Below are 27,343 nucleotides of genomic sequence, written 5' to 3'. Positions count from 1 at the left end.
CGGATCTTCATTTTTATTATTTGCCGCGAAAATGTCGATTTTTCTCGTATTTCTCGCGCTTTTCAAAAGATCTTTATATTAATCTTTACGTTTATCTTGGCGACGACGGTATTTTACGAGGAAGTATCTGGCGTTCGTATCCGAAACAATATATTCTCATTGACGCAATTTCCGGTGACGACCCGCAGCTTGACGCGCTCTGATTAAATGCGATTAAACTCCGATCGTTGTAGAAAAGTGCCATACCTAGTTTGCGGAGCGCCCGATGAACGAGCCGGGACGACGCGTTTTCTGGTAAACGAGCTAAACGCGTTATTCCAGCCGACTCTGTTCACTTTGCTGGCCTGGCGGACGTTAGTTCATTAATAAAGCTTTATACCTCGATACCAACGAGCGACCCCAAAAGCTCTTGATCGTGCGCGGAACGGAAGGAAAGCTCGCGATGACTCGCGTGGTTTAAAGGGGATAGATCGATATCCGAAAGTGACTGATTTTTTTGCTCTCTTATCTTGAATAGACTCGACATTCCATTTCCCTTTACATCAGCAGATGAATAAACACTGACATGTTCTTAATTGCGAGAATCCGAGGAATTTGCGCGAGAACGGATAGAATCATATGCTTCACGTTTCAACTGATATGAGAGACATATGTCTCTTGTAAACCGTTTCATCGTGAAATACTCTCATATTAACAGTCATTCATATATGCTTCTTGATGAATGATGGCAACACGACTGTATTCTGCCTCGACTAATGTTGAAAATTCATCAAACATGACTGGAGCAACGATAATGAAAGCTATATACATCTCTTTTACCTGCCAAGAAATTTGCGTTAATCTAACTTGGCTTTCAATTGGCAAGATTAAAAGATGATTCGATTGTTCCATTGGCAAGATTAAAAGATGATGATTCGATTGTTCCATTTTCTCTCAATTAACGAGAAAAGTTTTGCTCGCGAAAAATACACATTGAATCAATCAAGCGCTTGCCAATCGAACATCATTACTTTTTCCTTTATATTAGAACGAGATGTAATTGTTTTATCGTAAACGCGTGAATCGAACAGCTGCAACAGTCGGAAGGTTTTTGCTCGAGGACTCGACGATTTCCTGCAAATATTTAACGCGGAACATTTATTTCGCTCGACTCACCATATATTAGCAAATAGCACCGACTAAATTATATGTGCCGGGCATTCATAAAGCTCATTCCCTTCAATTGCCTTCGTCGACAAACCATTGTGCTTCTATTCATTTCATAAATCGTTCCGCGATATTCATTCATCCGAAGTGCTTTCTATATTATCAAGCAGATTTCTAGCAGAGTCTCCGAATGCAAAGGAGCTAGCTTTGCTGTTTCTCTGCATTCTCCCTAGTTTCTCTTCTTTAATGCAAAACGGGGCGACTATAAATAATCACATCGCAGTGGTGCTAAAGTCAATCTCGCCGACTCTTATTTCGCTCTTCGCGTATTTCTAATGAAAAGCAGCCTCCATCGTCGTCATCGTACGCCATTAGATGATCGGACCTGGTATTTTCCTCTTCGTCAAAAATTTTTATACACGTCGAAACGAAAAATTAATCTGTGACAGCGCATGCATGACCACGTGTTTGTCAAGCGTGTAGTTGCCGCGATATCGGCCGGCGTAAGTTGATTGAAAAATTGTTGACGTAAAATTAATTCCGTTGACTATCACCTGTTTGTTGGACCTGCGCGATTTACTCGGCTACCGGGTGGGTGGATAATGGTTATGAGCCTCTGCTTAAATATTGTATCAGAATTAACAAGGGTGTGTCGTGCTCTAACGAAGCGGCGAGAAGCAGGCGAGCGCAACCGGGACGCGCAAACGGTTACTTTATATATCTAATAATATGTACGCCCACAGCAATAAAGCGTTTGCACCGTCCATAGCAATTACGCGACTGTTTACACAGAAATACTCTTACTCTGGTTAACAAACCGTGGTGCAGTGATATTTTCCTAAATGTGTACGAAACCGGTATTTTTGCGGCGATGTTGCATTTAAAATAACGGCGTAAAGAAAACATTGCGACGGAAAAATATTGCGTGGCCCACATCCAGACGTACTCTACAACGTTTGCCCCACATTTGTTAGTATAATAAAATGTAATACTTTTTATTACGCGCGCGAAATTACATTCTGTCGTTACATTCTTACAATTGTCGTCGGGTCGCGCTTAAATTTTATGAATATACAGGGGATGCTGAATGAAAGTCTACATTTGTATCTAGATAAATGTGCGAGAATCGGGTCAATCGCTTCGACCATCGGAAATACCGTGTCGTGAACTAAACGCGAACATTATCGTGGAGGAAGCCAAGAGGCGAGAGAGGCAACGTGTTCGAAACTTAAAAGTGCGCTTTTATCCGAGTCCATAAACTCAATTATTTATAGAGAGCGAAGGAACATCTTGCTCCGCTGTATGGCCGGGAGAAATCGAGAGGAAAATACTTGGACCACATCGACGCTCGATTCTGCTTCATGGAGTAGTCGGTGAACAGACCAACTACACGCGATAATGCCTCGCAACGATACGCGAGTTTATTATTTATTGGCCATTTCCGTTCAGTTTACACACCGCAACGGTACATATATCTGGCCTCAAAAGTCACTTGTAGATATCTTAAAGTCATGGGAAATTCCTCTTTAATTTACTCTCGACTGCGGCGTGTGCAGTTCATCTATGAAAGGATATAATTCATGTATCGTGAACGAGATTTGCATGATTTGAATGAAATGTTTTCACATCTGCTTCCATTCAGAATCGACGTTTGATCGGTTAAATATGCTACATCTACTTATGTCTTTGAAAATGAATAACCATCTGGCAGGCTTTCCCGGCCGCGAATGATAATCGCATCGTCAAAATTACAGCCCGGCATCGAGAAATTCATTTACGGGACGTTGTTAAGGCTAATGAGACGCGACCGATTATAAATCACGTAACGCAGTCAACAAGATTCCAACGTGGCATTGTAATGTAATGTCGTAAAACACGTTTTCGACGGATCGTGACGTCACGCCCGGAACGCTCCATTCACGCGTGTTGTGCGTACAAACTCGCGTTGTGAATACCTAATGTCCCCCGCCATGTCGAGCGATTACGCATTGTGCATGCTATTATTTCCCTGCGTCTTTGTAGGATGCGAAGGTTTTTCGTAAGGATTGCACTCGTTAAAAATCATTCGTGAAACTTGAAAAAGAGGGAGGACATTATTTTTATTGCAGAAAATAACAATTGCACTTAAAATAAAAATAAAATATAAGAATAGAATAAGATATAAAATATAGAAAATTCAGTCCTCTTGCATTAAATTTTATTATTAACGTGCTACAATTTGTACAAGAAACTTAATTAATTCGTAAATTCGTATTTGTTAGCAGAAAAGAAGTTCCTTCTAAAGTGAATATTTCTTATCGTTAGTATACGTGACACAATTATCTTTCTTCATATCAAAGTCTCGCGAGCGAAAACATCGATCACGCAAGAATTGTTTCCGATCAAGTTTGCATCTGTTTCGTTGCTTCTTTTCGAAAGTGACTTCAAAGATGTTGACGAGATATATAACTGGGATCGACTCGAATTTATTTTTATCTAGCTAAGGCATAATGGTAGCAGTCGAATGCATTGTGTTGCAGACGCCACTAACGATCTCGTTGAAAGCAGCACGTAAAGGCAGCACGTAAAAAAAGAGGAAGGGAAACAAAGAGCACTCGTCTCGGGAAATAAAAGCTACGGGAATGACAGAATGCGCCGGTAATTATGCGCTCGTCGTGCACGTAGCGTAAAGTTCGAGACAGTCGCTCTGTGGGGCGCGTAAGTGGAAAGAGATGACGGCTGCAGTTACACGCGGCCGAGAGAGCCGTAGCTTACGATATACGTTCATTATAATCTCTATCCTGTCGCCGCCAGATAGATAGTCACGGGAATTTGCGCAATCAAACGAGTATGAAATTTGCATTAAGTGATAAAAGTAGCTCTAAGCACGACGCGAGGACATTAAAACGCTTCATTAACGTTAGATATCCTTTCGAAGATTATTTTATGATCGGTCGAAAATTATTATGCGAGAATCGCAAGTTTTTTTCAGTAAGTTTGAGAGGGAAAAATGATCTCCATCTATCTCGATAGACGCGGATTTTATGATCGATTAAATATCGCGTCGAAGACAAATCGCTCGTAAACAGGAAGCGAAACGAAGTGTTCGAGTGACAAAGGCTGGAATAGTGAATAGACGGAATAGAGAATACAGGGAAAAGAAGGAAGAAAGTTGAGAATGGATCGTCGTCTCCAGAGATTGCAATACATATATGTCGTCTTCCACGTGACATCACTTCCGACGCCTACAGGCTTCTTTCAAAACCGGTGCTCTCTCTTCTCCGCCCGTCGTTTCTTCCAGAAAAAAAATACGCATTATACTTTGCGCGGAAATTCACATATTAGTTTTGCCTCGTACGTGTGTGTGTGAACAGATGACGAGCTGCGCTTTGAGAATTAGATCCGTCTGAGAGCACAAAGCGCTATCGATAAAATAAAAAGCACCCATTGTCGATGTACGCAAATTCGAGACTACTCATTCCATTTTACGAAGAAAAATCTTGCCTGTTGAAAAAGCTGTTTTACTCGTAATCGGTTTTGTTATCCTAAACTACAAATAAATTAATATAAATGGGAAAAAAGGGAAGAAACTTTAGATACATCAATAGAAATATGGAGAAGGGGCTAGAGAAATTTCTCCGGGACTGCGGTAACCGCGATTCGCTGGAAATCGTATTGAGCCAGCACACGACTGTCGTGGAAATGTTTCAACGAGTTTCTCTTGGCGGACTCGAAAAGTCGCCCGTTCCGTCGTATCGCAATCCCTTTTTTTTTTTTTCGTCCTTTACTTTTCCTCGCTCGTCTTCCCGCTTTCTCTCCCCTTTTCCCTTCCCTGTCTCTCTCTCCCTCGGTAGCTATCATTTTTTTCGCCGGATACTACCACGGCCAACTTTTTCAGAGGTCTGTACAGAGGAAACTCCCTCCGGCGAACCGAGACTCCGAAGAAATTCCCTCGGCTTCCGAGACGTTTCTAATGTTCTTGAGTCCGCCGAGCGTGAATTAAATATGGGAATATCGAGCCGGCCGTTCAGATTTCAGTGGTAGGTACATATGGATTTCCCGAAAGAATCGCCCTGCTTGTATTAGGTACACGCGATCGTAGAAGGGAAGAACGCATACGAGACTTAGAACGGAAGAGAGGTACGCCGCGCCGGATACGGCTACCCCGCTGCCCCTATCCCGCGCCCTTCGTTGCTTATCACCTCGACTCGATATCCGCCGACCCGTGGAAAAATCTTCCTGTCCGATTCGGAGCCATCAATTTTCACTTCGCATAGCCGTACGTTCTGATACTGACAACTCGAATGGATTTATATGGAAGTTTCGCAATTTTTATATCCTATGCGTTCGCCTGGTACAGAGAACTTTTCGCATCGTTATTGAACCGAGTGCCTTTTTCGAGCAACTGAATATTATAATCTGCAATTGATTTGTTATAAAGATCGACGAAACGATTTCTTACTCGAACATGAATTACATGAATCTAACAATTATCCGTTATCTCGTGTTGAATCAATAAAAACAAATTGTGACAAAACTTAAGAGGGAATATTTTTTTTATAATTTTACGTGCTGCATATCTTGATGTATATGTGTATTCTAATATGTATTTTCAGTATATGTGTTATACAATATTTATTTAGATGTGTTCTTTTATATATTATCATATGATACATAAAATTATAAATAAAAATCTATTTCAAATTTTATTACAAATATAAATCATCCTAAGAGGGTTTTATATAGCGATAACATTATACGTAAAATTCGCTTGTTTTCATTGTCTGCTTGTACGGACAACGTGTAATCTGTTTATACAGTCTTGTTTATACGGATTAAGTCATGCGGCAGTATTCAAGGAGAGCTTCATTATGTACCATCATATTATGCTTTGGAACGACAGCTAATTATAGTTGCTTATAATAATTTTTATAATTTATCAAATTTATATACATATTATTATTCGTCATCAATGATCTCAATTACTTCTATGATGAGATTTGGGAATAAAGAATTTTGGAGAGATTATCTTGTTAAATATAAAATATAATTATTTTATAACTTTTTTTTCATGATTTCGACAAAAGATTTTATTTCTCGATAGCACATTCCATACATTGATAATATTTTCCGTCCATCTTTAGATCTTGGCAAAAATTGTAACGAATATAAGCGTTGCGGCTGCGACATCGGTCGAAGCCGCAAATTCATTGCGACGGATAGAAAACGTCGTCTTTTATTAAAGCCAGCAAGTGCTTGGACAGCTGTGCTACTTTAGAGAGACGGTGTATTGAATTTTTCGTCGCGAAGCCAATTACCTTTAAGACAATTCGCATTGCCAGGATCTATCCGAGGAATTCTATTGTCGATGCCGGGGGTTCTTTTGTGCACTAGTTTACGATAGAGTCAATTTACCGATGGTTTTACCGCAGTTCTTCCTCGATATCGGACAAGCCGGCTTTCAATTTAGCCACTCTCGATAGGTAGAGAGCGACATCCGTAAAGTTGTTCACGCCAAATACTCGGCTTTTCGAAATGGCGGCTTTATAAGTCGGTCGAAAATGGGAAATAACTAGAAAGGGGCTAAAAATGTCGACGTTTTGGTAAAACGAAAAAGCATCCCTCTTACGCTGCATGCATGTGTTACGCGTATCTAGCGTGTTGAACGGCGTGATGCTTTACCTCGGATAAAACGATCCATCGCTGCTCGTTGCACCGCAACGTTGGTCGGATAGCAAAGCGCGCGCAGTAAGCTTTACGAGAGCTCTCCGCTACTTGCTTACTCAAAGGATATACTTGTGGCGATTAGCGCGAACGATTAACCTAAATTCACCGTAGGCACACCTGCACGCGACGCCACGTGGTGGTTAAGCCAGTTTTCCTACGTGGTTAATGATGTACCGGATCGTGTACGTGGCGCTTCTCTTAAATTTCGTTGCCAGTTGGGAATGATGATGAATAGTCCGCGGGATTTAGAGCCGCTTTCTTCTACACGTGAAAGCGCGCTGCGCGAGCGAAGCTTAATTGGTCGACGGCGATCTTTCTTAATCATTGTCTCAACTTTCAGATTTATATTACTTAATATCACACTTGTACGCTTGTGGGGTTTATCGCTGTCATTATTTCATTTAGTCTATAAAGTCGAATAAGCAATGATCTGGTGTCGCGAAAATGGTTTTTAAGGATAACAGTATCCCGTTATATAATATCCTCGTATCCTCTACTCCGCTTTCCACGTCTTTTCCCGAAGCTTTGGAACAAATGTCGTAGCACTTAGCTCGGATGATGGTTACACTAAACCTCTCTCGGCTGAGGTGTCACTGCACTAACTAACTTCGCTATATTCCTAGCTATCTCTCTGTATCTTACCTGCTTGCGTGTATTAGCTTAATAAGACAGAGGAAGGGCGTTTCGTGTAATGTATATCTTTCGAGGGAATATTCAAACTTTCAGATTTGGGGCTAGCATTGCATTTTCGTGTTTCAAAAACTGCCAATCAAGAAAAATACAACATGTAATTTTAAAAAAATCATATATTTTATATTATCATTATTTCCTGTTAGATACATAAAAGATGTTTTATTTATTATAATATATAATTTTTGTTTTTATATAATTTTCATTATAATCATCGAATTTTTATTTATTAATTTTTCTCGCTCTTATATTTGACACTTTTAAAAATCAGGTATAAAAATTTCATAGCACGTGTATTTGTAAGAGAGATTCTTTTTATATTTATTTTCTCGGAGTACATACATCTAAAAATGTGCTCGGGTCACTTAAGATTTTAAGCGCGAATATGTAGACGACATTCATGATAAAATCACGTAGCGAATGGAGGCGTGCTAGCTTACAATGGATGGAAAAATGCATGATGTATGCGAGCGATCAGGATGGTGATGGATGGCGGTCCGCGACGTACGCAAGAAGCCTTCTTTGACGGAACTTCCGTTTTACCAAGCCACAAGGACGACATCCTTCCAGTATTACTTATACCTCGCGAACAAGGTCTTTAAAAACGAACCATTTCTGCTTGTCGCTCATAATTCATAAATGAAGCTTTCGAATCCATTATATTGCTGATAAAAATATGAATAGACAGCCGACGATGCACAAATCGATCAGCGAGAAGTGACTGCAAAGCGAATTAACGCGGAGCGCAAACGATGACTTGTTGCAATGTTAAACAGCTGATGTTAAACGGCTGACGTTAAACAGCCATTTAACGATCCTAATCTGTTTATCGGGGAGTTAACCACAATTATTAGCGCGGATATTGATCGAAAGGCTCGACATAGTCGGCGTTTCCGTGGCGCCAGAACGAGGTCGTAGATCGGCTCGCGGTAAACGGTGACTTTGGCGAAGGCGATAATGCGATGATGCATGCGTGCCGGGCCCGTTGCCCTACCTACCTACGTGGTGACGTGCCTAACGCCTAAAATATGGCGTAGGTAAACGCGAATCCGGTCCGGCCCACATCCGTGCCTCGCGGAAGTCGCTGCTTCCAGCCGCAGACGTCGGCGGCTGAAAGAGCCTAGAAAGCGGCGAAGGAAAGAGGAGAAGTGGAAGAAGAGGTGGCCGAGGGGGAGGAAGGGCGAGGGGTAGTCGTGTGGGTACCCGGATCCGTGATCCGGGCGCATGCGGTTCTCGGAACCGATCGGGAGAAACCGGTTTTAGGACGTGTTTCTCGAGCCGCACATGTGCAACTCGGGATCGTCGATAATGGACGGAAGAGAACTGTCCGCCGAGACGGTGCTTCCCCTCTCGTCTCTCTTTCCTCTTTCGTCTTCTTCTTCTCTCCTTTTTCGCATCAGTATCCTGGCGCAGGGACTCGTAATAATTCGCAGACGGGGAGAGAACTCGATCCCTCGTCAGGTCGGATCCTTCGTCTCGATGACTCACCCATCGTCCTCCATAACACAGATTACAGACGCGCGAAAATTTTACAGGTGTATCATACCTGTGCTAAAATTACGTAAAAAGGAAAAAAAAATATTGCAAGTCTTGTAAATTTGTACACAACATTGATTAAACAATAAAACATAAATTTGCAAAATTCTACTTCAACTAATTCAAACAAATTGTACGTGTATTAATTTTGTAGATTAGCAAAACTCGGACTGGTATCACGCTTATTATTATTATTTTTTTACTCGTTTTGCGAAACGTTGCGTTACGTCGGGTTGCAGGACAAGCGGCGGGAACACGCGTGTTTAATAAACGTGCGTCTGGTGCTCATTCGCGCGGAATATCCGACATGTAATTTACCACTAGTTCAAGGTAGTTAACTTCTACTTTGAAGAATGGTGGGCCGCGAAATTAGCCGTAAAGCCGGGTTTATCTGTAAACTTCTCCGCCGGTGCTGAAACCGGCTTTGAGCGAGCAAATATCTTCTCTTCGGTAATTATTATTTTTAATTAACTATCACGCATCCCCTCCCCCAAATGGATATCGCTTGATATGCGTTTCTGATCGTAAGAATATAATTAAACGCGGAATTAAATCTGTGCTTTACGCGCGCCCCATGTTGGATCGTAAAAAGGAATCGCAATTTTTGCCTCAACTTCCGTGCGATTTTAACGCGAGCGTCATGCTCGTCGTAAATATATGTTTCGCGCACGTCCCGATGGTACGTTCATTTTTCTGGAAAAGAGAGAAATTATTGCATATATACGCAGAGGTCGACGCATCGAAACGCAAGTAGGAAAAGTCGTCCTTGCATTTGAAATTATATGACGCGCGTAAGCCGCAATGCGGTTACACGTGACAAATCTACCGTCACGACGATACGTGCGAGTTCTTCTACAGCTGTTGCATCTAAACTAGTTTTACGATACGAAATAAATTTAGACACCCCGCGAGCGCGTCGTGATTCGCGCGTGTCTCCCACACTTTTCTCTCTTTTCGCAGCTAAAGATACCAAAGATACCGCTTTGCCGCTTCGTCTCCAAATCCCCGCGACTTTACGACTTTTCCACCTGTCACTCTTCAACGTGTTGATATCTGTATAAGCGCGAAACGCGCGTATAAACGTTCTCGCATCATTGCGTGAATTAATTTAAACGTTAACGAGAGCTTCAACGTGTATCATTATCGAGCACGATGATAATTCCACGTTTTAATTAATTAAAAAGAAATTAATTATATGAAAACGGGAAAATTGAAGGTGATGCGGAACCGAGCGAATATCAAGCACGCAATTGTTGAAATAAGCGCGAACGGGGCGACTATTCTCTCTTCGTCCCTTCCTCCCTGCCCCCCGCATTGGCGCATGAACACGTGAGAAAAGTCCGCAGTGTTCAAAAGTCCCGGAGGGTTATATATCATCTGCAGATGATAGCGTCGCGCGCCGTGAAAGCCATTCGTTTCAATGCATGCATTCATGCCATGGCTAAAAGCCTCTCTCGCGTATTTCGTTGGCATGCTTTTTTTTTTCTCTCTCTCTCTCTCTCTCTCTTTTTCCCGACGCACGCACGTTCTACGCAGTTTTCCTGGACGCACGTTCCACGTCGATCGCGCGCATCGCGATCATCAATGTCCCGTGAATCGACTCGGAAGTCTGTTGTAGCTCCTCGTATCCTTCGGACGGCGGGTATCGCGTCACAGAATTTACTGGCTTGCGACGCGATTCGATAGCGCGTGTATCACGACGCGAGGGTGATTGCGAGCAATCGAATTTTCGTCCCTCCCCCCACGTTTTCCACGTAAATTGAAAAATTCCGCCGTGATTTAAACCGCATTCGAGCCTATTCGATCGATACTACGTTGGATAGAAGCGGAGCGATTTCGTTACATTTTGATGAGATCGAATTTTGCGGAAAAAAAAATTGATAAATTATGTAACCGCGTAACCGCGGTTTTATTACAGCAGTGCATAAGTCGGAAATCAAACGCCGCAAAGATAGGAATCGTCGATATGAAAGATATGAATTCGCGCCGTCAAGTGATGGATGCTCATCAATGATATAAACGAGTTAATCGCGATCGTGCTGTTTTTCAATTCGCAAAATCAATGGAAAAATCGAAACGTCACCGTATAATTCAAAGCAAATGGAATGTGAAAGCCGGTGCGTAAAACAAAATATGATGAAGCGCGGTAAAATGCAACTCATATGAGATGTTGAGTGATAACTCTTAATATCCTGTGTTCACTACTAATAAAGATGAAAATAACATACAATATATAAAGAGAAATAAAGAGAATATAAAAATTTTTTTATAAAAAAAAATATATACATATAATCCTGCTTTTAATTTTTTTTAATTAGAAAATTGTAATCGCAACGAATCAAAAATATTATTTTTACACACACATGGTAATCCCTAAATTTAATACATTTTATTCAGATTTAATTTATATATATTAATATAATAAAATAGAAGCAATTATAAATATTTTTAATCCTAGGATTAAGAATATGCTTTCGTTTAAATATTTGTAAAAATATGCCATGTGTATTTGGTTCTACTCTCATCTTCTTCATCGGGAGGTCGATATTCTCACAATCAGTCTGATGTGTGAACGCGATTGTATTTAATTTGTACCCTTGCGCTCGTTTGCCGAGGCATTAGATGAGATCGTTAGATCTGTCGTTCGGCAAATTGTGAGCCTAATCGGCGAAATCATCTCTGGCTCTCTCGTGATGGGTGATGACTGTATAATAAAGCCTACACTTGGCGATAATAGTTCGACATTAATGCTCGCGAAACAAACTATTACCAGGCAAGCTTTCAGCAAATCGAAAATTTTTTAATGCGAATAATCACTAATCAATGTGAGCTTTTAAAAGAATAAATGGTATTTTTCCATGAAAGCGCGTAATAAAAAAAACATATTTAATGATAATAATATTTAATATCAACTTTGCGAAATATTCGTGAAATGCACTTTGATCATTGGAATATTTCGGAGTTTTTTAGTCATTTACATGATCGATCTGTCATTCGATTCGATACGCGCATTCATTTCATATTTCATATAATATATAAATTATGTAAAATTTTTTGTGTCGAAGGGAAGGGAAAACTTTTATTAATACACTGAGAAAAAAAAATTATAAACTTGACTAAATATTTTCAACTAGTTATTATTTTTTTAATTTAAATATTTAACTGAAATATTTCAATTAAAAAAAAATAATAAAATATTTAGTCAAGTTTATAATTTTTTCCTCACTGTAGGAAATTGGAGAGAACAAAGCGCGCATTTTTGTCATTCTGTCCGTTGTTATCGAGAAAGTAGCGAAGAAAAGTAGCACGACGTGCTAAATGGTAACAAGAATCACGTTCGACGACGAGAATTTACCGGCCTCAGTTCGGAAACTTGTGTCTAGCATGAACGGTGTTTGCAAGCGCGGCTTAGAGAGTACTTAACATTTCGGGCTTAACGCCCGAAAGTCCGAGATTGTCTTCGGATATCGATCGGGAGCAGCCAGTGCGGAATCACCGCCCGGTGGCACCTTCGGGACTTTTCTGTTCGGTCAGGAAGTTTGTCCGACAGTTCGGACGTAGCGCGGTGTTCGATCCCGCCATTGGACCGCAAACTATGCAATGTGATTAGCTTAAAGTTCAGCAACTGCGATCGTTCCCACAGCACCTTCGGTCCTTACCTTTTTCGCGTAACAAGCGACGGCAACACTTTGGCCATTAATTAGCGCTGCTCCGTCCGACATCTTGACCGGCGACGTCGGATATAATGATCGAAATTGATTTTTAAATATTTTCTAACATAACAGATTTTCCCAGAAAGATACTTTAAATATTGTATAGGAAAACATGATTGACGATGAACATGTACAGAATTTTAAAAACGTTTCAAATAATTTCGAGAGATAAACAAATATGGCTTACAATTCGATTTCTGTTTCTCCATAATGATTGAAAATTATTTTAAATTAAAATAAATTATTCTAAATTATGTAATAAAATTATTCTAAATAATTCATTGTATGCATTATATTGTGTTATATTATTATAGCTTTATTTAACGTCGATACATAAATGCATTTTTTCCATCAAGAATAATAATCGCAAACACGTTCTAATTCAGAAAATGGAAAACGGTGCAACCTCGACAATAATTAATTAGGAAACAGTCGTGCCTCTCGATGATTGGATCCGTGATCGCGCATTCTCATGCTCGACTCATAATACCAGCAGCGAATTATGCACGCACACGTGCAAATAAACGCGCGGTATTATTGTAGCTAATGAGAATAAAATTGTTATATCTGCGGTGATACGTTGGATGGATGCGCTAACATATTATATTAATCGAAAATATTATATGGTCCTTGATTCCATCGCGAATGGCATATAAATACAATCATATTTTTCTTGCTATGTTCGAGTATTTCGTTAACGATTTTAAAAAAATATACGCTTTGCAATTTAGTAGAAATCATATAACAAATTCCATATGCACTGATACACCTTAAAAAATATTGTAGAAGTAAATAAATAAATTTATATATATAATATAATAATTAAAATAATAAGACAGTTGATATTACAAGTTACAACGTGTGCATCATTCTTTGTATTAAATAACGATAATAATATTTTAGAATTTTAATTATTTTATTGTCTATTTTAGTTATACTTACTATATTATAAATTTTTATATATTTAACAGCCCCTGTATATATATTTATCTATTATATATATATTATTTATATTTTATATATGCTAGTGTATCCACTCGAGTTTACTAAATATAACGATGTTTCTTTAAAAAGTGCATTTCTCTAGTTTTGCATTTATATTTAAATACTTGATACGTTGAAACAGCTGTACAAAATGGTTTAACTTAAACCATAGTTTAAAGAGAGAGAGAGAGAGAGAGAGAGAGAGAGAGAGAGAGAGAGAGAGAGAGAGAGAGAGAGAGAGAGACCGAGGGAAACGAAACTTTACCAGAGAAGATATCGGACTTTCGCGTAGAATTTCCCTGTGAAATGTCACGCCGCAGCACGTGAGGTAGGTAGAGGCGATGATGAAGAGACAATATCGCGGTTTTACGATTCGTGACGATCGGTAAGAAGAGGTCACGTGACCCGTTTATGCCTCACAAATACCGAAATACGCGAAAATGGCACTTCCGTGCGATGCAGCTGCAATATATGCATTCTGTTTTTATGTTTTCTCTTATTCCCTCTCGGCCATTGGGCTGTGCAATTGCATCGATGCAACGGAATCGCTCGACGTTTTACGCTCGTTCGTCGTTTTCCCCCTCGTTCTCATCCGAAAGAAATATTAGTGCTCGTAAAAGCTGCTCTGGTCGAATCAAACCCCCGCGTCCCGGCAGAGCCCGCAGGGCCCAACCGCACAAAAAACGATAGACTTCTCACCGGTAAATGTAGTAAGGTAGAGTAGATCTTTCGCAGCGATAAATCTCGACGTGGAAGCTTACGATGAGATGGCCATTATCGTAACATATGTGCTGTTTATCTTGAAAATGATGAGGTTCGAGGATTTTTTTTTTTTTCAAATACGAGACGTAAGAACGAAGGAGAGAAATCGATATATATATCGCATCTATTCATGAGATGTAAAAAGATGCGTTTTCAAAATTAACTCGGGTTAGCGAGATACGCTCTTCAAACAAGTGCATCATATTTACATCATATTATAATAAATGAGAAACAAAGGGGGATTAATTAATCATAATATATGCGCAATTTGCGATTATATTTGTTTAAGCCAACGGCTTCCGGGACACTTAACGAGTCGTTGAACTTTTCAAGTAGGCCGGCACTTCCGTTATCCTTCATGTTAAAAGTTGCCTTAACGACACGAGCGCGTCATTAAAAGTTTCTTTTCGATGCGGTGTCGTGCCTCATGTAAATCATACGCACGCGCGATTCACGATAATATCCCGTGCCGATTTAAACCGAGCAGAAATAACAAGTCGCCTTTTCTTATGTTACAGGTAAGAAAGAGCTGAGAAAATTGTTTTCCCGATTGTACGTGTCGAATTCGAGACGCCACGGTTCACTTCCGTTCGATTTCGACGGGGGGTGGGATCGGAAGGTGGCGGCGAGGGGTAGGTGAGTAGACACATCGCTAAACTTGTCGGCGAAATAAAAAGGAGAGGAGCGTGTGTTGGTTACTCGGCGCGGAGATTTTTTTTCCCATTTCCCTCGTATTTCGATACAAGTTGCAGCATCGCTCGCGCGTGTAACGATACAATTGTATCAGCGGACAATGCGTCCGAAAACGTGTCGCTATTTTTGGCTCGCCTTTACTCACCGGCGCTATCGGAATCACTGCCATTTTGCTCTCGAAACGAACCGGCCGAATCGCGCTTCTTGGGCAAACCCGATATAGAAGCGTTATATGGAATAATCGATATCAATCTATATATATATATATATATATATATATATATATATATATAACGTTTGGATTAAACGTGGAATTAAAAGTTGAAGGATGAGTGACGCGTTTATATAAAAAAAATTTTATACAGGAATATTTTAAAGTTTATTCCAGAGAGGTATCTCCGCGTGTATTTTTTGTCCCCTAAATCAATTTATGTGTAAATCTAGTATAAGAAGTATGCTATTGTGCGCATTTTTCTATTGGTATTCCGGCAATATTGCCCGGGGCACAAATGTTTGCGCACACTAGTGCGAAGAAGCTACGTGTTAACGTTTCGTGCCATTGTGGTATGCTATTTCACGTACGTAAAATTGGGTCCGCGTTTTTATTCGAAGTAGGTTTTAACGCCCTGCCAGTACGTGCACGGAGAACAGTTTACACAATTTTGTTAATTACAGTTCGTGGAAAAAGAGAGAAAGAGTAAGGGCGCTCAAACCACCAAAGCCTTTCTCGCAGTATGTCGAATTAACTCGCTTGTCCGCGCGTTTCTTTCTCGCAAAAACGATCGGCGAGTATATTACGGGCGTAATCACCGTTAATTACTTCTTTCTTCTCTTCGTAAAATTGCACAGGTGAGTAATTTATGTTGAAGCGCAGAGAGTTGCACAAAAGTTTGGAGATCCCGCAGAGAGAGAGAGAGAGTCAAATCAAGGTCGAAAAGTTTACCTTAACAAAGTTTACTCTCGTTCTTGCGAGTTTGGGCGCATCGCGTCGGGAGAAAGAAGTGAGGGGAAACTAGTTGACCGAATATCGTTGAGGAAATAAATGGATTGCGATAGGAGTCGTCATTCGTTTCCGAGTTCCATCGCGGGTGAGATAGATCGCCGGTTAAATAAAAACAGCGAGAGAAATCGAGGCGGAAACGACGACGAATACGCTGACCTCGTGCGTCAGGTGACGGGAGATTCATGATCGCTCGCCCGTTCACAAATGACGTCGTTACATAAGTACAACCGAGCTCGCTTCCCGAGATGAAGGACGCCCTTCTGTATGGCCACAGTGGCCATAATCATTCTACAAAATTAGCCAAATTCTCAACTTTTTTATACCCCGCGAGCACATTTGCAAAACGTAGAATTCTGCGGATTCCTAAATTCGCTCCATTTATTTGGAACTTTCATCTTTATGAGATTGCGTTTAAATTATTGCCGCGAATGGTCGAAATAAATTTACATTTGTATTATTGCAAGAAGATGGACAGACTGTCGTTAAAAAATTGATTTTCATCCAAATGCAATCCGACGTAACGGTTGAATTGCCAAATTTCAATAGCGCATAAACAGATAAGCGTTATTATACGTTTGTTTGTGTACGATAATTTTCATTCGTATTCGGGAGAGAATCCCGAATGCGCGCGCATTTCATTAAAAAATTGACAGAACTGCTCGTCGCGTCAAAGAGTAAACGGCGTCCGTCACCATTCAATTAACGATTCGCGTGATGTTTTTTACCGAAAGTAGTGTCGCGTGAAATGCTGTTTGCTGAGCAAATAATTACCATCGATTTCACTCTGGTAGATTCCCTGACGAAGGAGAAAAACACGCTAGCGGCTGTAAAATCGAGCGTTCAACCGGAGATTTTTATGAAGTCCGCGAATCCTTTCAGACGAAGACGAGCGCTCATTAAATACGCACACGTCCGCGGACACTCGTCAGGCACGTCCAACGATTTTACGAACGTAATTATGCGCGCGCTCGTAATCATAAATAGTTATTAACGCGGATAATTGCCTCCCAGGTTCGAATCCCGCGGAGATGGTCGTAATCGTGTCTCAGCGACGAAAATTCTCGTTTTCAATCTACAGCGCTTGCACTTAAGCCAACGGTATCGATCAGGACACTACGTCCTGTTTTGCCACTTTGTACGCATTTCCAGAATAAGCTTCTTACCTCGGGCTCGTTTCACGAACAATCTAAACCATTAGATTATGTGACATGATTCTAGGTCGAGTCTGCTTTGCCCAAATTATCAAAGACAATCGTGCATCTATTTTGACACATGGCGAGTCTTCCTTACGACGTATGTAAAAACGTGAGATTCTCCAAGTTGGCTAGAGCTGATCTCTTACCAAGATGAACGAACCCAGGAGTGGACGTAAATATAGCGAGATCTATTCTCTTGATATATCCACGCGCCATCGTCACGTTTGGGCTGATCCTTAATGCTGATGACAAACGCGTCATATGTCGAAACGTAAGCACTTGGAACATGTGTGTCGACACACGCGAAGATACATAGGCTCGCCAAGCTCGACAGCTATTTTGACTATTTGCTCGGCGCATTCCTACGGGGGCGATCCGATCCTCGTCTGGCTTAAGGGCTAAGGCGTTGTCCGGACCGGTGGTGGAAGCCGCAGCGGGAGCTAAGGCACTCGTGTACACGTAACATATTCTCATACTGTTACCTCGCGGAGAATGCGCCGCCTCGAAAATCCGTAGAATTCGACAGAATTCTCCGAGTACCATATGCCACTTCTCAGCGCGCGACCATTCGCCGATTCTGAGTAATCGTCCGGTGACGTAACAGACATCTTGAGGGAGATGTCGTGAATTTTAAAATTGAAATTGAAATTTCAAATTGAATAACGGGCATCGGAAAATCATTATTTATCATCATTTTAATTGGAACGCAACTTATATACGCAATCTTCCGACAAACATTGTTATCCAAGCATGCACTGAGAAAAAAATCTGATTGCATTAATTAGAATTCTGGTAGATTCAACCAGTATGTCTGTTGGAAAATGAACGAACCAGAATTCTTGTAGGAATTACCAGATGAATCTGATTAATTTCTTCCTGTTAAATTTTCTGGTTAATAATACTAAACTCGCCAGCACAAGTCGTCTAAAATTTTTTCCATCTAATCTCAAAAGTCTGTTTAATATTCTGTATGCCAACGCGATTATTGCATAAATTCAATCCAGATTATTGAATAAATTATTTTAAGTTCAGTTTGTTAGAAATTGATAAGCAGTGATGCAAGAAGAGGATGCAGCTCAAACACACATAATCAGAGAGCTAGCGTCCTGTTTCTGGCACTACTGCTCGTAAGAAAAAAAAATATACTCTGGATTTAATGTTAATACTAGTTCTTTATATACATTTCATGGCAAATATTGAATACGAGTAAAGTTAAGAATGGCTCGCCGCCTAGCAGCAAGCAAAGTTAATGCAACAAGAAATTTTTTAGATTCAACCAGAAAATATTAACCAAATCCTTATAATAAAATCTATTAAACGTTCTAGTTATAAAAAAATCGAGTCTTATCATAATTAGAAATTCTTGTTTGATTTAACCAAAATGCCTTCAATCATATACGTCTTGTTGATACAATCAAACAATTTTTCTTAGTGTGAGATCTTGAAATGTCAGAGCTTATTGAGATCTTCGTATAAAGGAAAAATATTAATCGCGATGGAAAAAGCCAGCGCGGATCAGTCGCAATGCTTCCAAATGCATAACGAAGATCTTTCCGAAAGTAGCTTTTCTTTATGATTACACCTTCATCCCGGGGATTCTCGGGAAAATTTTCAAGTTTGTTGACGGAGATTGAGTCATTCGCGTAATTACGCCGGCGCTGCGGAAATGCACACTCACAAGTTGTGTAAACAGAGCAATCATCCCAGTAACGAATTACTGTAAAGACATTTCTCCGTCGCGCTCATTTCCTTATCCATTTTATCGTCCTGCTGTCGCGGACTTTACGATTTACGACGTGAAAAAAAAATATATAGGTAGATGGAGGTCGCGCCGTTGACGGGAAAATATTTTTATGGATATAAATTTGTTTTCGCCATTTTTCCATGATTGAAAGGCCAATGCCGAGGAGGCCTTTGAACTGTGAATTGGATCCCAACCAACTTCAATCCTCTCAAACTCCAGTCTTCTCCAACTCCCGTCGTCAGAAATCATGCTTCCTATGAAAAGAAACGACCGGCTTGGAGTTTTCTCCTTTCGGCAGACATCATTTATTAATCTTCTTTCCGACAACTTCCTCCCCCGCGTCGCAGAACTCGCATTAGTCTACTCAATGGAACGTTCCATGATGTTAGTTTCTAGTCAAAATCGTTCCTGAATCGAGAAAGATGTTTTTTTTAATTAAACTTATTAAATTCGTAGATAATGAGCTAAAAAAAAGTAGTTAAATATCGCGATGGCTTTCAAATAAATATACGATGAACGGATTCGAGAAGAGAATTTTACAGCGTTTTGAAACGTTATTTTCTCAAGTGTGTAGACTAACAGATTTTCTGCCTTGCAATCGTCGACATGATGTTGAATTGAGCGCACTTGCGGAGAAATTGCCAAGGCAATAAGCATAAGAATGAAAAGAAAACAATACGGTTATTGTTTTTTATTCGAAGCGCGCCCCTTCTCCCTCGAATTCAATTTTAACTTGTGCTACGTATACGCTGATCTTTCACCAATTCGAGAGAAATAATACCTTGTGCAAACTCGCAGATATTTCCCCGCGCATCAACTTTGCTAGGCTGTCGAAGAAAGTTGGGTCTCGAGAGCATTTCGCTTGCGGAATCCGACGACTTCTATAAATAATTCTTATTTGGATTTATGAACGTTGTATACGTTCGAACTTGTGAAAATCAGCCTCCTTCGAAGGGGCATACATTCGCGAAACTTTGTTACAAAATACCGCGGGTCACGGGGTCGAACAATACGTTTTCGTTCGAAGAGCCGCGCAAATATTTGCCTCGGCTCAGCCGAGGATTCTCCCTCACGTTTAGTCCGAGTAGGCATTCACAGAATAGGATTATTGTGGTATTTCCAAAGTTGATGTTATTCTTACGAGAAATATAATTTTGGACATACCCAAGACTCTCTCTATTCTGATTAATTCATCGAAATTCGTCTACTTTTATTCTCCAACGAAAAATCAAGTAGTCTGCACGTTGTACACATACATGTGTATATTTTATGCACTCGGTGTAAATACAATATATGTTTACCACAAACAGGTTTCAACAATTTAATGAATTCGAAATGGAATACCGTATTAGTAGAAGAAATTTTGCAATTAATATGCGAGTTTATGTAACTGTTTCAGAAAGTAAATATATGATTCCCCTTTAAAAATTCAGACTGCATCAAAATTGACAATTATAAAATTGAAAAAACACGTTATTAAATGGCTATTGAGTCTTTATCCTCGTTTTTTATATGGAAACATGGCACCTCGGACAAGATTGTAAGACCAGTTAATTGTAACGAAAAGGAAGATCTTCGCGTTTTTTTTTTTTTTTTTTTTTTTTTCGAGAAAAAGAGACGGCATGAAAAAACTTTACTGAAATTAACGTGGCGAGATGTTTCGTCTGGTAACTTTCTTAAGAGTTAGTTCTTAGTCAAATCCGTGTTCTCGTAGCATTACAAGGAAATCTCTCTACTGCTATTGACGCATTAGAGATTTTCCAAGATCGTCCAAAGTCGTCGTACAACGAAGTTACAGGGCCGAAGTCGCTTTTAAGCTTTTCGTGCTCGCTCTTCCGCTCGCTCCTCCGCTCGCTCCGCTAACTTCCGGCGAGGAGAGGGCAGTCTTCCTCTCCGTGAAATTCCGTCTAATTAATTTCCCCAGTCATCCTCGGCAATCCCGGGCGGACGACGAACGGGCGTGGCACTCTCCTGCCGAATGTTTTCCGAGAATTCGCTGGATCAAAACAGTAACCGGATAAGACTGTCGTTGAAGGCATCGAGGAAATCATAGAACGAGAGCAAATTCGAGCACATGTCAGCTTCCTCAGCGTATCCCTTGCTAAATAGATTTTAATTTCAATTTATTCAATTCTATGTTTGATTATTTCGTATCATTTAAACTCTGTTGTTAATCAGCCACATATTTGTTTATAAATTAAATATCTCGATATATTTTTTAAAGATTGAAAACTAAAATTCTTTGCACGGTAAATATTTTTCTGTCAATTAACAGCGATGTTCGCGTCGGTAGCTTCATAATTTATCTGGTAAAACCCGCATCTGTGGAAAGAAATATCACTTCCATGCGACGAACAAGTCAGATATGATAATGAGAGAGCCGCGAAGTGCATTGATATGCAGACGGAGCGCCATCGACGGGTGTTGAGATGACAGAGTGCTCGTTGCGTCTCGCACGAGAATAGGAAATTGTAGTTTGTTTTTTCCTTTCATCTCTCTAGGTATTTTTCTTTCCGTTCCTCTTCTTCTCCTTTTCCACGTCCACTCGATGCAGCAGTATCTATCGCGCTGTTCGATCGGCTAAAATTTTTAATATCGCGGAAATATCTGTCATATTTTTTACCGACACGCGTAAATTTTATGGCGGGTTTTTATCGAAGTAATTAGAGCGATGTAAAAGTTGCGAGATGCATGAAAAGAAATAGACGTAGTTAAAGATCCCGGAAGGACGAAACTTTTTTAAGGATATTGGTGATCTTTGGGAAATCGATGTACGAAAGGATCATACTTACGAAATATGTGTGTCCCGTTCATAAAGCAATGTTATATAATGTCTTATAGCTTCGAGAGCTGTTAATAAAACAGCCTTTACGACCGATTATACGTGAAATATGTAGCATTATTACAGCCATTACTTGTAGCATCCCGGCGCCGCGCCGTCTAAAATTACTGCATAGCACATTGTTCGTCGGTTATTGCACCATCATTGTAATGTTTGCGGTAACATCTAAATACGAAGCTCTTCAAGTCGCCGTCCAACGCGAAAATCAGCTGTAACTGAAAAAAACCACGCCGTCTAACGATCCTCCTCGGGAACAAACTCGATCGAATGCCAATCGTGCGTTTTCTCTTTGTCTATTTTTGTTCCTCTCCCTCTCGATTCGGCTGCTTTCGAAGGGAGGGGGAGAGAGAAATACGTTTTCCTTACTGTTGAACGACAGCCAAGATTGCACTCCAACATGGGTAGAGAATCGAAACACGATTTGTTTCTTTCGAAACGTTGCGAGCGAAACGACAGCGGACGCGTGATCGATCGCCCGATGTGTATCCGCCCATACGCACAACGCGCGCGCGGTACAATTTTTAACGCGTTTAATTCGTTATTCCGTTATCGACTTTCATATATATATTTCTCCGAGCGTATTGAGAATCGAGCGTGTTGCCGCTCGACAGGAGGGAGGAACTGCGAGTCGAATCTCATCGGCAATGCAGAAACAAGGATAGATCGCCGCGAGCCAGAACGGATGGGAGCGTGCTCTCGCGCGCGCAAACACGCGCTATCGGGCCGGGATTATTGGGTCACCGGGATAAAAATCGGCGGAACTCCAAAAACTGGTGCTCGGGACGGTACACATACCCTGGAACGGTACGCTGTGTGATTCCAGGACGGACGGACGGACGAACGGACGGGACGGACCGGGAGACGACTTCCAGAGTTATGGAGCCGTAGATCAACCGCTTTCGGCCGCGTTTTGAAATGTGTAATCAGCGACCGTGATTTATCGCCTTGCCCCGATTACGTTATCCCGTCTGTTCTCCGTCCGCGTCGATACCGCGCTCGGAAGTAGGGCCGATCGGTAGTCTGTCTATTTTTGATTGCACGCTGCTGCGATCTAACTTATCTTTCACTTTTAGAGAGAGAGATTTACGTTTTTCTTTATTAGAAAGCGCGTGATGAAAAAAACCCCTGGGAAGAGATCAAAGATTTAATCGCGTGAAATATAAATCTGATTTTGCTCGCATTTTTCCGGCATCCGTAAAAAATTAAATCCGTAAATTGCTCTCGCTCATTAAAATACTCATTAAATTGATGTCATTGAATTTAATAGTTGATCGAACGTTTTCTTCTCTTCCCTCGTCCTTATTTCCGACATGCGAAACGAAATATATATCGCGTGTCGCGCTTTTACACGTGGCCATAAACGTCAACGTCGATCCAATTATTTTCAAGTATAGTGTTCAAATTGTCTTTGCTAGGAAACAATAACGTCTCATAAACGATCGTTTTTTTGGTCGATTTCGATTGTTATTGCGCACAAACGACAATTGCATCAATATCATTTAAGCGGATGCAGTCGAACAATTAAATATTGCGAACGAGAGTGCGTCATTTTTTTTTCATCGGATTGATTCGCGCGGAGCTATAAGCATTTTAAACAAATTTACATCAGTCCCGTAAATCCATTCGATTCTACCGATTACGCAACGATCACTTTTGGCGCGCAACGTTTTGCCCATTACAAGCGTATACATAAAGCTATTTAATGGGAAATATTGGTTTTTTCGCTTTACCCCAGATAAGTATCCATTAACAATAAATACATCAATTGGCACGCGCGTCGATCGAGAGAGTAACTCAAACAAACGAGCTTTGAAATAATACCATCGATAAGCCTTACGAGTGCGCGGGATGCATTTCACAAATTTTAATGCCAATAAACATTACGGCCGCTCTCGAAAAATCTATCAATGAATTCGCGACGCGATTTTAGTTTTATCCTTTGTGCATTCGAGCGATATGTAAAGCGCATGCATATCCTGCAGGCAGGCGGGAATTTCCGCCTGAAATAATATTTGTTACGATACAAAATTGATACGAGTGGCCAAGATAAAGGGCTTCATTGTGAATCTGGACGCGAGAGAGAGAGAATAGCCTGAATGGCGAGAACGCGCAAACTAATCGGGCATCGAGCCCTGGGAGGGATTTCGGTCAAATATCGCGGCTTAATTTATCACCCCTTGAAGCGGTTACGAACCGGAAACACGCCCCCGCGCCCGCCCCCCGTTGAACGCGGATCGAAGCGGAATAAAGCGCAGAGCAAACGTCGAGTCGGGACGAATCGCAAATGCGGCGGGTCGCCCCGAATAACAATAAAAGCTTGGCGGTTAGACTCGCGCGAGACATCCGCCTTCATCCGGGCCACGGATCGGCGTTTGACATGCCGGATTTAAGGTATCTGCTCGCGACAGCCGCGGAATAATAAACCGGCGAGAAGAGAGCGAGGCGCGCCTTTTTACGAATTCGGGAACGACTCTGGTGCTGGTATGTAAGTTGCGCTCTTACGTGTGTCCCTGCCATTTGCCGGCGACGTGCATTGAAAGGCCGCTTCTCGAGGTCTTCGCGCCCATCATTTCCGATTTTCGTAGCTCTTTCTTTGCGCTCGTACGTTTCTCTTTGCACGCTTAAGAAATATTTTCACGGAATACAAAGAGAGATATATACACTGAGAAAAAAATCTGGTTGCATTAATTAGAATTCTGGTAGATTCAACCAGTATGTCTGTTGGAAAATGGACGAACCAGAATTCTCGTAGGAGTTACCAGATGAATCTGATTAATTTCTTCCTGTTAAATTTACCAAATTTTCTGGTTAATAATACTAAACCTCACCAGCACCAAGTCGTCTAAAATTTGTTCCATCTAATCTCAAAAGTCTGTTTAATATTCTGAATTCCAACACGATTATTGCATAAATTCAATCCAGATTATTGAATAAATTATTTTAAGTTTAGTTTGTTAAAAATTAAACTGATAAACAGTGATGCAAGAAGAGGATCCAGCTCAAATACACACAATCAGAGAGCTCCTCTTTCTGGCACTACTGCTCGTAAGAGAAAAAAAATATACTTTGGATTTAACGTTAATACTAGTTCTTTATATACATTCCATGGCACATATTGAATACGAATTAAGTTAAGAGTGGCAAGCAAAGAAATTAATGTAACAAGAAATTTGATAGATTCAACCAGAAAATACTAACCAAATCCTTGTAGTAAAATCTATTAAACGTTCTAGTTATAAAAAATCGAGTCTTATCATGATAACTAGTAATTCTTGTTTGATTTAACCAAAATGCCTTCAATCATATACGTCTTGTTGGTACAATCAAACGATTTTTCTCAGTGTACACGTATAATCCATTCGCAAGCTAACGAGCGCGACAAAGTTGCAGCAAAGGTAACACGCGGATCTTGTTATCCGGAAGTTTTTTCTCTCGCATTTGTCTCTGAACAGTTGACCGTTGAAAAATAAAAGGGAGTAATCAGATTAGAACGAGCCGGAACGGAGATTAACGACATAATGCCTCCGTGATTTGCGTACCAAACTTGGGCGTCTACTTAAATTCTTCTAGGCTTTATCCGCTTTCGTCAGATCCGTCGTCCTGACAAGAAATCCGATGTCTTATCTAAGGGATAAAAGAGAGCCCGCCGTAACAAAAGCTTGTTCAAAAGTCGATTTACGCAGTCACATTTCACCGTCGCGGCTTATAAGGCCGATAGCTGCCAAAACTTTGTAAGCGGCCTGGTTTCCTACCTCGTTGATCAGCGCGAGAGATTCGAAGACAAATAAGGGTTCGCCCGCGAGGTCGACCGCCGGTCGACGCTTTATTAAATTATGTCGGAGGACTTTATTACTCTTCGGGAGCTAACTCTCCTCCGACAGCCGTGATTTCGTCGCTTTTCTTTGTGTCGTTTGCGCGACACCCAGGAATAATTCAGTTTTTCCATTTTAATCCAGTTTCTCGTAACTCCGCATTTCGTATTCCATCAATCTCATTAAAAAGATATAAACATTCCGCGTTTCGTTATTCCCAACGATCTTAAACTTTGATGTTTTCATGTGTAACTATAGAGACTAATACAACATTCTGTTCCCAGTGCGTACCCGGGCACTTTATTTGCATAAGAGCTCTGAAAAAGGTCCGTTGAATTCCGTCGAATCTAGCAGAACGAAAGAAAAGCCCGGCCACCGTGAAATTAGTGGCGTTTGGTCGAAAAACTCTCTCCTCTTTCAGTCTGCCTCGATAAAGCTCGTGTAAAAAGAATTTTGAATTGGACTCTGGAAATTTGCGTTTCGCGCTTTTTGTCATTCTTGTCGTCGTTAAGCGCTCTATATAAAAAAAAGGAAAAAAAAGAAAAACGACCGTCAATGCAATTAACTCGTTTGCAATCCTCCCTAGATTTTTGTTCGGGTCTCAAGTCATTATTTAAATTGCTATCACAAAGTTACTGAATCGCGCGCAGACTTTCTCTCTGTTAATGTCCATTATATCATCAGGATATACACGGTCTTTTTTTTTGTATAAAATGTCAAAATGTCAAGAATACAATAAATAATCGCGCGCCCAGGATTTTACAGGATATAAAAAAAATTGAAATGTATTTTTAAATTTAATATTTCCCAAAGAGAGAGGAACGATAACGAGCTCTTAATTTTTAAAAACTGCGCGCTAATTAATTTATATACATTGAAATTATCGAACACGCATATGCATACGTGCATATTTATAATTTTGAAAATTGGCGCGGACGGATGTATGAACTGCTGGAGCAAAGAATCGCGAAACTAGGTCGAGCCTATCGCGGTCAGGATGGAAATTAATTACCTTTCGATACGCTTTGTCGGCGCGAGGCGCTCGCAACGCAATTACGATCGGGTTTCATGTGTGCTTCAAAATAAATCCCTCTAATTAAAAGCGGATTAGGAAGTCGCGCCGGATAGGAGGCTCGTTAACTTATCTTTAACGAGTTTGGCCAATATCATTTCCCGTGCCAGTTTTTCTGGCTCCCTTTGATCCTCTCTCCTTCATCGATAAGCTAATAACGGCGCTGACTCGAAAGACTCGGCACGTAAAAACGTATAATAAAATCGCCCGTGCACCGTTATAGATCGATAGCTGTGCTGACGTTACATCGGCGAGCTTTTATCGGTTGCAACGTCGCGACTCGATACCCCTTTGAACGCAACAAAGATATGTTTACGACATCGCCCGAATAAAGCATAGTAAAAGAAGCGGCACCCGAATTCAGGGAGAGTCCTCGCGCTGAGATAAATCATGCATCAACCGACCAGATTGATATACCGGAAAAATTGTAGTAAAAAACGCATT

General features: G+C 40.7%; 1 protein-coding gene and 1 pseudogene across 1 annotated transcript in view; one reads left to right on the top strand and one right to left on the bottom strand.

Annotated features, from left to right (window-relative positions):
• LOC112639557 (fat-like cadherin-related tumor suppressor homolog) overlaps positions 1-15,177 on the top strand; it is a 119,845-nt gene extending 104,668 nt beyond the window's left edge. Inside the window, exon 4 of the mRNA XM_025413945.1 lies at positions 15,056-15,177. Coding sequence (XP_025269730.1) covers positions 15,056-15,177 — 122 coding nt within the window. The remainder of the gene's footprint in view (positions 1-15,055) is intronic.
• A 2,342-nt stretch (positions 15,178-17,519) lies between these two features.
• Positions 17,520-27,343, bottom strand: part of LOC112639553 — a 32,492-nt pseudogene continuing 22,668 nt past the window's right edge.

The sequence above is a fragment of the Camponotus floridanus genome, unplaced genomic scaffold (genome assembly GCF_003227725.1).
Source record: "Camponotus floridanus strain SB8 unplaced genomic scaffold, Cflo_v7.5 scaffold72, whole genome shotgun sequence".
NCBI classification, from domain to species: domain Eukaryota; kingdom Metazoa; phylum Arthropoda; class Insecta; order Hymenoptera; family Formicidae; genus Camponotus; species Camponotus floridanus.
Note: the sequence above shows the minus strand (reverse complement) of the source record. Positions and strands in the feature narration are given on the sequence as shown.